The sequence below is a fragment of the Notolabrus celidotus genome, chromosome 24 (genome assembly GCF_009762535.1).
Source record: "Notolabrus celidotus isolate fNotCel1 chromosome 24, fNotCel1.pri, whole genome shotgun sequence".
NCBI lineage: Eukaryota > Metazoa > Chordata > Actinopteri > Labriformes > Labridae > Notolabrus > Notolabrus celidotus.
This window is the reverse complement of record NC_048295.1, coordinates 4,350,449-4,365,291: the sequence shown is the minus strand read 5'-3', so window position 1 is coordinate 4,365,291 and position 14,843 is coordinate 4,350,449. Positions and strand designations below refer to the sequence as shown.

Here is a 14,843-nt window from a genome sequence, read left to right as displayed (position 1 = left end):
CACAGTGTATATGCTTCAATACCCACTTTCTCCACTAGAGGGCGGCGTTGCTCAAATTATGGAGCATCTCACTCTAAACTTGCCTTTACATTAATACTTTTATTTTCTCTCTTATTTTTTCATAAAACACCAATGTTATCCCATCCCGTCCCTTTTTGACTATTTATGTATTTATATAAAATTATTTTAATAGCTTTTTGTCATAACTCGTCCACTGCGCGTGCGCGACACTTCTAGTTGGTTGGTGGGTGTTGCTAACCGCCGGTTAATTCCGAAGAAGAAGAAGAAGACGCAGATAAAGACGTAGAAGAAGACGATGACGAACGTTGAATCTTCTAGCTGTTTGTTCATAGCCTAGCATCACACTTGTCACATTTTCGACAAACTTTGAGCAAATAAAAGTTGTTAAACTGTAAAAATGACATGTTTTGTTGGAGAAACCTTACGGCAGACTCAAGCTAGCTATCCGCCAGTTTGTGGACGTAATATGACAAAGTCGCCAACAGTAGAGGGTTAGCAGTTGTACCGGAAATGGCTATTTATTTATCTCGAAATTTGAGCCCTAATATTTAGTAAGACACATAAAATTAAGGATAAGCATTTTAAGCCATTCCAAATAAGATTTAGAACTAATTTCGAAAAATGGATAAATAAAAGTTGATGCAAATAAAAGTTGATTATGCAAGCAACTGTCATTTCTTTGCATGCGAATCTGTGAAATCATATCAAAACACCAAAGCAAGAAGTGATACAAATTTACAAGCACTCATTTTCTTTTTTTTCTCTCTCTTTTATTTTGAAGGTGAACCCGGAAGTCCCGTCGTGTCCGCTCCAGCTCGACGCACCTCGGCTGGGTCACGCTGCAAACCAGCCGGATGTTTTGCGTCGCCAGTATGTGAAGGGAGCATTGTCTCATATTCTCACAAAGCGCACCGTGCAACTCCAGCAGCGGCTCTGACCAGGTGAGTACCCGAGAACAGCGCCCTGTGAGCGGCCTTGTGTGTGGTAGAAAGCTGCAGGTTGTTTTGGGTGAAAGCTGCAGGGAGGTCGTGACGGTGTTGGGTTTGCAGTGACCGTGCACGCCCCTGTCTGCGCGCTCCCACACAGCCGGGATATAGTTTCTGTACATTGTGGTCCCTTCAACAGGCTGGGGGAGGTGGAGCTGGTGTGTTAGTCCGCACGAAAGCAACCAGACAAACACCATAAAGGCGTCTGAATCAGAGGGAAGTGAGCTTTCAGGTGCTGAGGAGTGATCAGGCCTGAGAAAAACATTAGAGCTCTCACTGTGTCTCTGTTCTCCACCTGTCTGAGGTTCAGTTGCATGTTCTCTGTCTGACAGCTGCACAGTGGCTGCAGGATCATGATCAGGAGCAGTCCAGGTTTGGTTTCAGAGCTTTTGATGGGCAGGGGGAGGTGGTGCAAGCTCCAGCAGCTGTCCATCCATCTTTCATAACTCTTCAACTCTTTGCAAATGACACTTTTTGCAACTTAACCTCTTACATGTGAGAACTGTAGCTTCATCCATCACAAAGTTCCCTCTCAAAGATAAGAAGTCACATTTCCTGCACATTCAAACATCTGATAACCTTCCCATGAAGCCTTTTCATTCATTTGAATAACAATCACATGCAGCAGAGGCACACGTCCTGCCATGAGGTGCTAACTTAATCCATACTAGATGTTATTTTGTGTCTTTTTCACGGTTTGTTGGAGATGCAGAGGTCACAGGACAGGTCAGAGGTCAAGGGGGGGGCAGGAGGTTCTCCTTCTGTTGCCTGATCAGTGATCAGTGTTTGTTTGCGCTGCCAGATGGTTATTCCCTCTGGTTCTGACAGTTGGAATATATATTCCAAGTCTTTGTTTCATGCAGAGTTTGTAATTTAAGTTCTGTTTGTGTTTAACACACTAAAGATGGATCACTGGAGCCTGACAGATGTGACATTTCAGTGACTGATGAAGTCTTAATATAGCAGCTTAGATTATGGACACAGGAGTCGCAGAAAACAGCCTTTTTATATGTTGGTGTGTGCTTATTCTGCAGCTTTATGAACATGTTGAATCATTTTTATACAGTCCAAAATACCATCAATAAATTCTAGAATGTCTCTTTTATATTTCTGTTTTTAAAAAGTGTCTCAAACAGCAGAGCTTTAACACAGATTATGAGTTTTACAACAATGCTAGCTGGATTAAGTTGAATGGAATAAACATGAGACATCTTTTGAGTTATTATTTTAATTACTTAATATTCAACATATAAAATGGGATCAGGACATCCCCAGTTTAAATGTGATCAATTCTCACTTTTCTTCTTGTTGTTGAAGAGAACTGAAATATTCTTCAGCTGACGCCTCAGAGAAGATTTAAACGAGGCTGCATGGATTATATTTCATGCAGGAGTTTCCTGAAAAGTGTTTCTGTGTGCACTCAGTGTTATCTGTCACCACAGAGAGAGAGAGTCTCCTCCTGTTGCTGCACAGTTGTTGGGATCAGCACACACACACACACACACCTGTTAGTGTGGACAGATGGTGGACAGAGCGCTCTTCTGTCTCTTGTGTGTTTTGGACGGTGTGCAGCACTCAGCTGTTCCTTCTCCTCTCGTAGTCCTGCAGCACGCTGACTCCGGACACGCTCTGATTCCATCTGAGTCGTCTTCCTGCCGAGACGCCGCAGTTGATCAGAACATAGATGAGGGAACACTCGACCACATGGACCCCTTATGAGCGAGATGCTTGCAAGATCAACTCTGCAGGAAATTGTACTCTTTAACATCTGACGTGTTGATCTCTGCTGTTATTTGTAAAGTTATTGAACTCTTCCAACGTAGTCGTGTTTTGTTAAAGTTTAAAAGTTGTTGCCAGTTTCAAAATGCAAGAAAGAGAGAGGGAGAAGCTGTGGTGGAGTCACATAGAGATACAGGGAAGAGAGCGAGTGCTGCTGATGAAAACAAAGCGGTGGAACAGGAAGTATCAGCCTCAGTGTTTGATCCTTGTTTTGATTTGTACAAGTTTCTAACGTCATTTAGAAGTTTGAAACAATAATATTTTGACACTCTGAGCACTTATTTTCAAACTGTGAGGCACCTCTTCGTCCTTCAGGCTCTAAATACCAGATCTATTCCTCAGAGGAGTCATACTTCCTCTGTTTTGGACCATACCAGCTCATTAATCAGGCGTATAAGCTTGATTTCTTTATTCATGTGTCTCCGTTCTGTTCTCTGCACACAGGCTGCACCCTCACATGAAAGACAGAAAGGCACAGACTTGTATTTCCGAGTCATCTGCCCTAAGTGTGCTGCAACAAAGAGCAGCATGTCCTCTCCTCACAGTCTTTAGGGACATAAAACTTTTTGATGTCCGTCGCCCCCCGCACTCTGAACTCGCCCTTTCTCCCTCCTCCGTCCTGCCACACTCTCCTCTTTCCTCCCGCACTCTCTTAAAGGCCGCGCTGGTCTTTCAGCCGTCCTCTCCCCCTCCTCGCCGCCCACAGGAGACAAAGGGAGGAGAGTGAGTGTGGCGCTCTGCAGCCAGGTGTTCTCCATTGCTGCTCCGGGCTGTAATAGCCCCGGCCCTCACCCTGCAGCTGCCCTCCCCAGCCTCCCATTGTGTGCCTCTATTGTTGGGACGCCCACCCCTCGTTGATTCATCGGCCACACAGGGGACACCCTTTCAGACCCGGGCCTCTGTGTGTGTGTGTGTGTGTGTGTGTGTGTGTGTGTGTGTGTGTGTGTGTGTGTGTGTGTGTGTGTGTGTGTGAGATAGTGCATGTTGAGTACGCGTGCCTTGGGGAAGCTGGGTGTTGCAGCCCTCCTCCTCCTCCTCCTCCTCTCTCGCCACTGCTCCTCATTGTGAGCCCGCCGCGCTCTGATTGGTGGAGCAGCAGCCACTCTGAGCGAGGGAACGGCAGACATTGTTGCTCCATCTGTTCTGCCGCTCATTGTCCAACTTGTCTGCTCTCTGTGGTGAAAAAAACTCCAGCTCAGGAGCACACACAGGCGTCAGGACGGAGGCTGGAGGTGGATGCTGAGACGGAACATCTTCACCTCGGATGCTGCAGGAACTTTGGGACTTTCTCTTTCAGCTGCTGCTGGATCCGGTCTGGTTTCTGAGGACTTAGATCTGCAGATATGAGCTAATAGACCTCCTCTTGTCTTCATCATACTCTGATCTTTTAGAGTCGGTGAGTGTGACGGCTGGAACCTGATCAGTGTGCTGGACATGTAACTTTGTGGTTTGTTTTTTAACTTTAAAGGAAGAACTTTTGTGGAAGTAACTTTAACAGAAAACAGTCAATGTTCAGAGTGAAACAAAGTTTTGGTGTCAGTGACAGAAATCAGAGAAGTCAGATCAGAGGAGGAAGATGAAAATACAGAGGACAACATTCTGATGTCTCTCTTCCTGACAGTCCACTGATCCATTGCAGGAGTGTAGAGGAGACAGCATGACAGAACAATGAGAGTGAAGGATCTGCTTTCATTTCAGACTTTGTTCTTAAAATTATATATATTCTCACAAATTGGAGAGAAGAGAAAGCATTTCTTAAAAAGGCAACACTGTAGGATTATTATTTATGCAAATGTTTTGTAAAAAGCACAAAAAGTTGCCAAAATAATGCAAAAATATGTCGCATAAATTCTTAAAAACAAACTTAACACAATGCAAAAAGTAATTTATAAAATACACAAAAGTATTGATAAAGTATGCAAAAATATTTTATAAAATATGCAAAAAATATTGGATAAAATACGCTAAAATATTTTTTTAATACACTAAAACATTTTAGGAAAATATGCAAACAAAAATAATGAATGCAAAAAAACACAAAATATTGTAGGAAATGCAAAAACATTACAAGAAAGGTTTATAAATATTTTAAGAAGCTCAAAATTCTTCCTCAAACAGAACCTCTTCCTCCTCATTGTGTTGTGTGATTTGCTCTGTTTACAAAAGGCTGCAGCATCATGAATCACTTCCCTGCAAAACTGAACTCTGAACTCACAAGAGCGAGATGTTCCGGGGTTAAAAACACCTCAAGGGTGTCGGATTGTTTGAATTTTATTTGTGCGATACTGTCTGAATCTGAAATATCTTTAAGTGTGATCGTGAGTGTGAAGGGATGAATCCAGAGTAATGTCGTTTTTTTAACAGCATGGCCCTGTGTTTATATGACACTCATTTTGAAGGGAGGGGTGTTGTGGTTTGGGGGATCAGGTGTGTGTGTGTGTGTGTGTGTGTGTGTGTGTTGGGGTAACCAAGCTTCAGATTTAGGTCACATGAGGTTTTGAGGAGGCAAAAAGTGCTCTGTGTGTGTGTGTGAATGTCCTGCTGCGTCCTCTATGCCGTTTGGATACAGGGGAGTTCTGTGTGTGTGTGTGTGTGTGTGTGTGTGTGTGTGTGTGTGTGTGTGGGGGAGACACCAGTTGCAAGCAGCGCTCAGTCGACATCTGTTGCCCCTCTGCTGGCGGGGAAAGCCGAGCGCGCCATTTACACACACAAACACACACACACACACACACACATAGTGTCCCCCTCCTCTTACAATAAGTTTTGCACAGTTACAGGCTGCACATACACAACCAGACAAGCCCCGCCCACTCCCTTCACCCCCCCTCTCACACACTTTCTGCACAAAGCTCCTCCAAACAAAGCACTGTCCGTGTTACATATTCATTACGGCCTCTATCAAAGCCTGCAGAGCTGTGTGTGTGTCTCTGTGTGTGTGTGTGTGTGTGTGTGTGTGTGTGTTTGAATGATGCACATACTCGTCCTGCAGGTCTGAGATGTTGAGATGAGGTCGCTCCGTCCGTTAGGATTTAGTCTGTGATTCCACAATGACATTGAATGCATCTTTGAGCCGTTCGAGACCACACTGGAAGACTTTTAAATGCTGCACCGACGTCCAATCAGATCGCTCCGTTTGAGGGGCTTTAAAAGTGACGGGAACACTGATCAAGTTTGGCAGCTTTAAAACAGGATTATAATCTGATCTATGCAGATAAAAAGTCTAATCTCCTCTGTGTTTGTTTTTCTCAGCCCGCTCAGAGAAGATAAAAAGTCTGCTTCTGTTTCCTCAGAGGTCGTTCATGAACCGTCGTTAGAAGCAGGCGAGGACCGGCCTGAGTTCCCTGGACTACTTTGAGTCTGCCTTGTGGTTCTTGCAGGTCGTGAAGTCCTGCTTCTTCGAGGTTACTCACATAATTTAAGCATCTTAGTGTCCACTCTGCAGAATCTCTTTAAGAGCCGTCCTTACTCCAAGAGTGTGCGTAAAAGTCATGTATGCAATCAGGCAGACAGTTCCATATCTTAGGGGCATAAAAACAGAAAGCTCTCTCTCTTTGTGAGGAACATTTAATAGGGAAGCATTGGAGGACCTCAGTGATTGAGCTGGAACATGAAATGACAAGAGATCAGTGATGAAACAAGCCGACATGTTTACAGGCTTCATGCTTTGAATCACTTAGCTGCAGCGTCTTAGATTAGACGTCACGGCGTTCATCCGATACAGTTAAATTGGTGAGATGAAAAGTGAATGAAGGGGATATTTTTCAAACAGCGGAGGGCGCTGTCTGACTTTGAATTCTGCGGCTGAACATAGGAGGACGGACATGGCGTGCAGGGATGTCCTTTGCTCTCTCTTTGCTCCTCGTGTACAAGTAGCGTCTCCACACCTGCAGAAGTCAGAGAGTCTCGTGTCTCTCTCATGTGGCGTTGTGCGGCACGTGCAGATGTTGGGTGAAACTTTATTACAGAACTCGGATGCGTCAGTTTGGACCATGGGGAAGAACTAGTTGTGCGCATGAAATGTTCCCAGCAGCCTCGTCTCTCTCGGTCTAGCTCCTCATCGGCGTGACTCACCTCATGAGGTGGATGTTAGCGCCCACGCTGGTCCCCGTGCTCATCACTCCTGCAGCTCAGTGAGGCACACTTAAAGGCCCCTCCCTCCCCCACAGCAGACCTTGTTGTATTGTGTTTCCTCCCTGTGTGTGTGTGTGTGTGTGTGTGTGTGTGTGTGTGTGTGTGTGTGTGTGTGTGTGTGTGTGTGTGTGTGTGTGTGTGTGTGTGTGTGTCTTGGCATTTCGAAGGCTGGATGCTTTCAACAGCTGTAGCTTAGCAACAGTAGCGCAGCCACGTTGCTTAGCAGCCCCTTTTTCATAAAATGCGGACTCACCACAGCTCCCGCCCCCGTCCTCCCCTCCTCTCCCCTCCCCTCCCTCTCCTCCTCTCCATCTTTAAGTCACTTCCACTCCCATCACGTTCAGTTCAGACGACATGTTTTGAGTTCAAGGTAGTTTTTGCTTTGATACTTTAGTGTTTCCATATTTAGGACGTATGAAACATCAGCGTGTGAGGCTGCAGGATTTCAATCTACTCATCTTTGTGCACAAAGAATATCAGCTGCTCATCTGAGCAAAGACAAGATGCAGCTTAACACTCATGCATTCTTTAAGCCCGACAAATATCACAGCTTTGACTCCAAATTTACATCTTTGCATTCCTTTAATCGGTCCAAACTCAGGTTGCAGGATATGTGCAGATAACTGAGAATAACCTCCTCGTGATGGCTGAGGGAAAGAAAGGCTGAGATTTAGAGAGCATGATGCATCTTTATGTTAATATCCTATACTTACAAATAGAGCTGGGCGATTAAATTTAAAGTCAGATTTTTGCTCCTGAGTGAAAGTTGAAGATAGTTTGTTATCTTGTTTCTGGATTTAGTTTTCTGATCACTACTCAAGTCATTTTTGCTAACGCACAAAAACAAAGATCAGTTCGGACTCTTTTTCTGTCTGCTTCACGTTGAAGTCTTCATCCAGCCGCTGGGCCGTCACCCTCGGCATCCTCACTGTCCTTCTCTCTCTGACTCTCTCTTTGTGTTGTCTCTAGTTTCATTGATGATGGATGCTGCCGTATTCCCTCTTCAGCTGACTTGATGTCGTCGCAGTAAAGCTAGAGGTCACTTTAAAACTAAAATGTCTGTACACTTGTTTCTTCGATTAGCCTCACAGGATCCCGTTTCCTCCCCGCTTGAATGCCGTTTGTCGATTGGCTCTGAGGCCCTCAGTGTTTTAATGAGTGACTCCGTCGCCCCAGCGGGAAGCAGCATATGGAGCTTAATTAGCAGGTAGAATAGGAGGGGGAAGGGTCCGCCGGCCAGTATCCAACGGCTTGCTGCCTCTGTTTCTAAAAGCGTCTCCCTCCCCTCCCCTCCCCTTTGAATTAATGCGCTGTGGCGTGGCCCTATAAAAACACACAGGGGCCAGACTGAAAAAAGCGGGAGTCCATTAATTAGAGTGAGAGGCCCCTTCGGTTCTTTGTGTGAACCAGACTGCTCCTCGAGTCCCCGACTGCCCCCAGACAGCCGTCGAAAACACAGAGAGCTCAAACATTTACACGAGCAGGAGAGGTGACGAGTCAGATTTTCATAAAACCACACAGAGTGTTGACTTTGAGTTATCAGGTGACAACTCTGCCTGAATGCAAATTCTTCACAGGAGACGGCGTGCTCCTTCACCGACACCACGATGGAGTTTTCAGTCAAGAGGAAGCTCACAGGGAAACTTATGTCCTTATTATTTATCCTCAGACTCTTTCCAAACAGACCAGGTCAAGACAGGATAAGATCCAGTCTCATCTTACAGACAGGACTCAGTCTGATCTCATCTTAATCCACCATGAGCAGAGCACTTTGCAGCATTTAGCAAGTTACAGTGGCAAGGACAAACTTCCTTTAACAGGCAGAAACCTCCAGCAGGACCAGACTCATCTGTAACTAGGGTCCAAGTTGACAAGACTAGATTCCTCTTCCTCCCTCTGAGCACTAAAGAGATACAGGAAGTCAGTGATCTCCTTTATCTCACCCTCCCTCTGTTCTCTCTGTCTCCCTCTTCAGGCACCAATGAGTCCGTCTTTGTGAGAGGGCAGCCTTCCCCCGGTGTACTGGATGTCTGTGACAGATCCATGGGCCAGAAGGACCATGTGGAGGCAGGAGCAGGCCACATCCTTGACCTGTGTCTGGACTTGGAGTACCTCCACGTAGCGGGGAGCGACCGGCAGGCTGGCGGCGGCGCTGACGGGCCCCCTGCTATGGAGGAGCAGGGGGAGACCTCCGGCAACAGCAGCACCGCCAATTCCCCCCCTCCTCCAGCTCATCAGGGTTCAGCGGAGGAAAAAGCCGGGTCCGATGTGGAGTGTGATGCGGCGTCATCTCCCCTGGACCCGGATGGAGGAGAGGGCGGGTCCACTCACAGTAAGAACACCCACCAGCCGCTCTGTCGGACCCAGTGTGTGGACTTAGGCAGTGAAGGTCCTCCTGAGCCCCCAACGGAGCATGAACCTGACACCCCTGCCCAGAGCGCCCAACCTGAGCCTCCATCAAACCCAGCTCCAGCAGAGCAAGCGTCTGAACCGGGCGGGAAGGAGTACCAGGCGAAGCTGGAGTTCGCCCTGAAACTGGGCTACTCCGAGGAGACCGTGCGGCTCGTCCTGTCCAAGCTCGGCCCCGACACGCTCATCAACGACATCCTGGGAGAGCTCGTCAAGCTGGGCAACAAGTCGGAGAGCGAGCAGCCGACTGCATCGCTCGCATCCACGTCCTCTTCTTCATCCACCTCTTCTTCATGTGGGTGCTCGGATCTGCTGGACAGCCAGAGATCAGACTCACCGTGTCCGTCAGAGTCCGTGTGTGACCAGGACAACCTACGGCCCATCGTGGTGGACGGAAGCAACGTGGCCATGAGGTGAGCGGTCCTACATCACCTGAGTTCTACGTTTGAATACATCGACCAATCAGAGACACACTTGATTTGTGTATTGCTGCTTTAATCGCCTTTTATCTGCGTCTCACAGCCACGGCAACAAGGAAGTGTTTTCCTGCCAGGGCATCCAGCTGGCTGTTGATTGGTTCCTGGAGCGTGGTCATCATGACATCACGGTGTTTGTGCCTGCGTGGAGGAAAGAGCAGTCTCGCCCTGACGCCCCGATAACAGGTGAGTCCAGGAGACAAACACACACACACACACACGTGTAGATGATTGTGAAGTAGACCTCCTCTTAACCTCAGTGTGACTCCGCCCCCACAGATCAGGAGATCCTGCGTCGCCTGGAGAAGGAGAAGATCCTCGTCTTCACACCTTCACGGCGGGTGCAGGGACGGCGGGTGGTCTGCTATGACGACCGCTTCATCGTGAAGCTGGCGTATGAGTCAGACGGCATCATCGTGTCAAATGATAACTACAGAGACCTCGCTAATGAGAAGCCTGAGTGGAAGAAGTTCATCGACGAGCGGCTGCTCATGTACTCCTTCGTCAATGACAAGTGAGAAGAGGAGGAGTTATTTTAACTCTCAGATCTTAGTTCATACATCACTCCATGTCTGACCTTTTGTTTCACACCATATATGACATTCTCTCTGCCCTCACTCATCTGTTCTTCTTCCTCATTTCAGATTCATGCCCCCAGACGACCCTCTCGGCCGCCATGGCCCCAGCTTAGACAACTTCCTGAGGAAGAGGCCTGTGATGCCCGAGCAGAAGAAGCAGCCTTGTCCATACGGTGAGAACAGATTAGATATGACACTCAGAAGCAGGTCTGTCTCCTCTGCAGGGATCCCCTCTGTAATGTTCTCACACCTTACATAAGAATCTGTTCCTGCAACACGAATAAGAGACTCACAATCAGGTGGTCACAGCTAAATATCTGAGGCAGGTTTGAAAACAGATTAAAGCTCATTACATAAAAAACATTCCCCGTGTAGTAACACTGATGCCTTCTGTCTTCACTCCAGGAAAGAAGTGCACTTACGGGCACAAGTGTAAGTACTACCACCCAGAGAGAGGAGCTCAGCCTCAGCGTGCCGTGGCAGACGAGCTGCGCGCCAGTGCCAAGACCTGTGTCACCACCAAACACCAAGCAGACTCCGGGCTGGTGAAGAGCCACAGCGTTCCAGCTGGCAGCATCGACGCGAAAAAAGGTGCACCCAAAAGACAGTCCGACCCGAGCATCCGCGCTCTGTCGTACAGCGACGCCGAGGAAAAGCTGCTGGCTAAAGGGAGGCTGGAGAGCCAGAAGAGCGGTCTGTGCGGCGGCGGCAGTAGCAGTGGTTTCAGTGGGAGTTTCAGTATTCCTCCAGCCCCTGGAGGAGGACCTCCATCTGGTCTGAGCCTTCAACAGGAGCAGCAGTCCAGAGCCGCCACTCCCCATGCTCTACCAGCTCCAGGCCATGACCTCTACCCTCACTGTGAGTCTCCAGACCTGAGCTACTACTCAGTGACTCGTGCGTACTCCGGTCTGAGCCTCTCCTCCAGACGGAGTCCAGACTGTCGCTTCCCCAACGACACAGACCTGCGTCTGGGCTCCATGGGCTCCATGGGCTCAGCCGGGTCCGAGTGCGGCAGTGAGAGCAGTGTGAGCTGTGGCAGCAGCTGTGACTCGTACAGCGAGAGGCCGTGTCCTGGGTGCCCCCCAGACACCTTAATGGAAGACAGCATACATTTCAGCAACCCTCACAGCCGTCTGTACCCGCACCACACCGCCTCCAACCACGAGCTGTGTGGACTCCACCCTGCTGAGTACACCACCATCCAGCACGGCCACACGTCCAACCCTGCAGTCCACAGCTACCACATGAGTGTGGCACGCGGGCAGACCTGCGCTCACGATCAGCCGCCACCTGAAGCCCCCCCAAAGCGCCCTCTCTACCCGTTACCCCCTCACCTCCAGCACCAGCAGCTCGCCGCACGCTCCAGCTGCCCAGGCGACTACCACTCCCTCCCTCAGTCCAACCCTCACGCCCCCGGCTCTCCTCTGGGGCGCTGCCTGGCTCCCACGCGAGCAGAGAGCGTGTCGGACTCACACCTGTACGAGCACCTCTCCACGACGCACCATCACCACCGCCCTAAAGCTCTACCTGGCTGGGACTCGTACTACCGACAGCCTCCGTTACCCCCCTCCAGGTACGAGCCATCGTCCTATCAGAGCCTGCCGGACACTCGACAGTCCTCCTGTTACGCCCCGCCCTGGGCGCAGGACGGCTACGCCCCTCACCACTCCTCTCACCCGGCTCTCCACCCGTCTACCACACACTACTTAAACCACCCGCCTCCTCACCCGAACAGCACCCCTCTCCCTCCGTACAGCTCTCACCTCTCCATGCCCTCCCACGCTCCTCCTCCTCCTCCTCCGTCCTACATGCACGCAGAATCCCCCGCGCACAGCCGCTACGAGGACATGAGGGAGAAGGTGTACGTGAACCTGTGCAACATCTTCCCCTCGGAGCTGGTGAGCCGGGTGATGTCGAGGAGTCCGCACGTCACCGACCCCCAGCAGCTCGCAGCCGCCATCCTCGCCGAGAAAGCTCAGACCGGATACTGAAGGAGCTTTTAGAAATAAGAAGCTTCAGATAATCCAGATTCACAACGACAGATTCAACAACTTCTTATTTATTCAGCAGCGAACTGTACGCAGAACTTTGTATGCATCATATTCAGGCACTTCTTTTTTGAATCACATGGAAGGATTATTTAAACGTTCGGCCCTTGTCGGTGGAAGCTGCTCGTCTCCCTGAGGTGACGTCGGAGTCGTAGCTGCAGAGATGGGTGACCCTGTCGTGTGTACCTTAGTTTTAGTAAGGGACATCTCTCTCTTTCTCTCTCTCTCTCTCTCTCTCTCTGGCCCTTTATTCTGGGTCGACTCTGGTATCTGCTACAGACGGGTAACACGAGTGATCCATCGCGTGCGGGCTGTAAATATATTTAACCGATGACCTCGCTGTGTTTGGTGAGCTGCCGCCCGGTGTCGTCTGTAGCAGATCTCAGCTGAATCCATGCTAGACAGAGAAACCTTGTTTGATACAAATTGTATCATTAATAAGTCGCTGGTGTTACACAGTACATGGACTTGTTGATCTGTATTTATCAAACTCTTGATGTTTTTGTTGCTGTAGGAGGAAGAGCTGTGTTCCAGTCGAGACGTTCAGACGTTGAATCTTGTGGAAGTTGCTTTGAGACAATTATTTCACACGTGTGTTGGGAACCTGAAGGAGTCGTCGGCCTGCTTTGTTCAGGCGTCACGACCTCTTCATTTCGCTTTTGGGGGTTTGAAGCTGGCTTAGTTTTTACAGGAGCTCCTCTTAGAGATCATGTTTGATGCGTACGCTAAAGGTTGGGGTTTTAAATTTGCTCGTACAGCCTGCAAAGTTTCTTCACACTGAACGCTTGAAACAATAGAGTTTTTATTGTTCTGGTTCAATCAGGAGACTAAGCAGACCGGCCCCTTCCTTGTTCTCTGATATTTAACTCCGGAAGTCCTCTATCCTTTGGCGGCCATTTTGGAAGTCAGAACAATTTAAAAAGGAAAGGTAGTGCTCAGGTGGAGATTTATAAATCAACAGATTAGCTGCTTTCTTAATATCTTGGACAGTTATTCCCTTCACAATAAGATCCAGTCTTTATAGAACCAGAGATGATCTGTCATGTTTGAACAGCTGATTAAATCTAGCATGAAGTTTAAACAGTGCAAATGTTCTATGCTTTGAGATGACTGGACTGTAATTTGACAACTCACGACTGGCTAGTTTGTATCAATCAATCAGTTAACAATGAAGCTTTATTTATAAAGCACCTTTCATACTAATCAAATGCGAGTCCATGCAGCGCCCTCAAAAACTAGTTACAGAATTTTAAAATCAAAAAGAAAAGAAACAGGGATTGTGAAGGATGCATTGAGAATGAAGCCACTACAGCACGATAACAAACCTTTAAGTTTTCTTAGAATCAATATTTTTCAGCCACACTGTCACAAGACGGTACATTAGAGTTGTTTAACACGAGAATAATAACTCCTGAGGCTACCTGAGCACTTTCTTTGCTCTGTCACACTTGATTTCTTCACCCAGATCCAGATTAAAAATTAAACAAACTTATTCCACTGAATTAGATTCTGTCTTCCTCATGCTCTGACATGAACGCTGCAGGACAGACCCGCAGTGTCCAACCAAAATGTCCACCAAGGAATAAAAGCCACCAGAGCGAGCTCGTCATCCTGTTCATCACAAGCCAGCGACAAAGAGCCCACTGGTTTCTTTCCTGTCCAACGCGTCCCATTGTACCGACGACAAAGCGTACAATCACACGTGTTGTTGAAGAGAGAACCTTCGAGTATATTGAAGAAGCGCCTTCGCTCCGGCCTCCTGGCACCGTGTGTCAGTGTGGCACCTGAGCGTGGGCCCAAAGTAATGCCTCTTCATGGCATTGTGCTTATGACACATCCAATACTCTGAACTATGTTCAGCTATATGTTATGCATGTTTTGATTTGTTTGGATTCTGCATGTTTTTGTTTTTTTATTTGTATATAGCTGTGTGTGAGTGCGAGCAGTGACGTTCCTGTAGGCTCACTTCGACACTAACAGGCTTGTTTTTCTGCGACTATGTGTTTGATTAGGAATCTGTTGTGGTGTAACACCCTCTTTTACACAGGTATGGATTCATGGAGAGTGAAAATGGAAACATTTTGTCACCGACTTTTGGGCAAGACGTTATTCAACGCGACGTAACGACAAACACAGCATGGTAATTCTGTTTCAAATGATATTTACATTTTTCCAGTAGAGTAACTGTAACTAACCGATTCTGTAACATTTTCAAGTGTATCTGTGATTGTTGATTAAAGATGGTACTGATGGAACCAACCCTTTCAGCTTATTGATTTATATTACACCAACATTAAAATAACTGTCAGGATGCTAACAATATAATTGGACATAACAAACACAGATTACAGAGAAAATACACATATTAAACCTTTATTTTGTACCAAGAAGTGGAAAAGGTCTACCCGAGTATTA

At 47.8% G+C, this 14,843-nt stretch overlaps 1 protein-coding gene across 1 annotated transcript; it reads left to right on the top strand.

Annotated features, from left to right (window-relative positions):
- The first annotated feature begins 245 nt into the window (after positions 1-245).
- On the top strand, positions 246-14,687 carry LOC117807988 (probable ribonuclease ZC3H12C). Its single transcript, XM_034677350.1, has 7 exons — positions 246-341; positions 803-962; positions 8,893-9,739; positions 9,849-9,988; positions 10,082-10,316; positions 10,447-10,553; positions 10,786-14,687. Exons 3-7 carry the CDS (start codon positions 8,961-8,963, stop codon positions 12,369-12,371), a joined length of 2,847 nt encoding a protein of 948 aa, XP_034533241.1. The 5' UTR covers positions 246-341; positions 803-962; positions 8,893-8,960; the 3' UTR covers positions 12,372-14,687.
- The last annotated feature ends 156 nt before the right edge of the window (positions 14,688-14,843 follow it).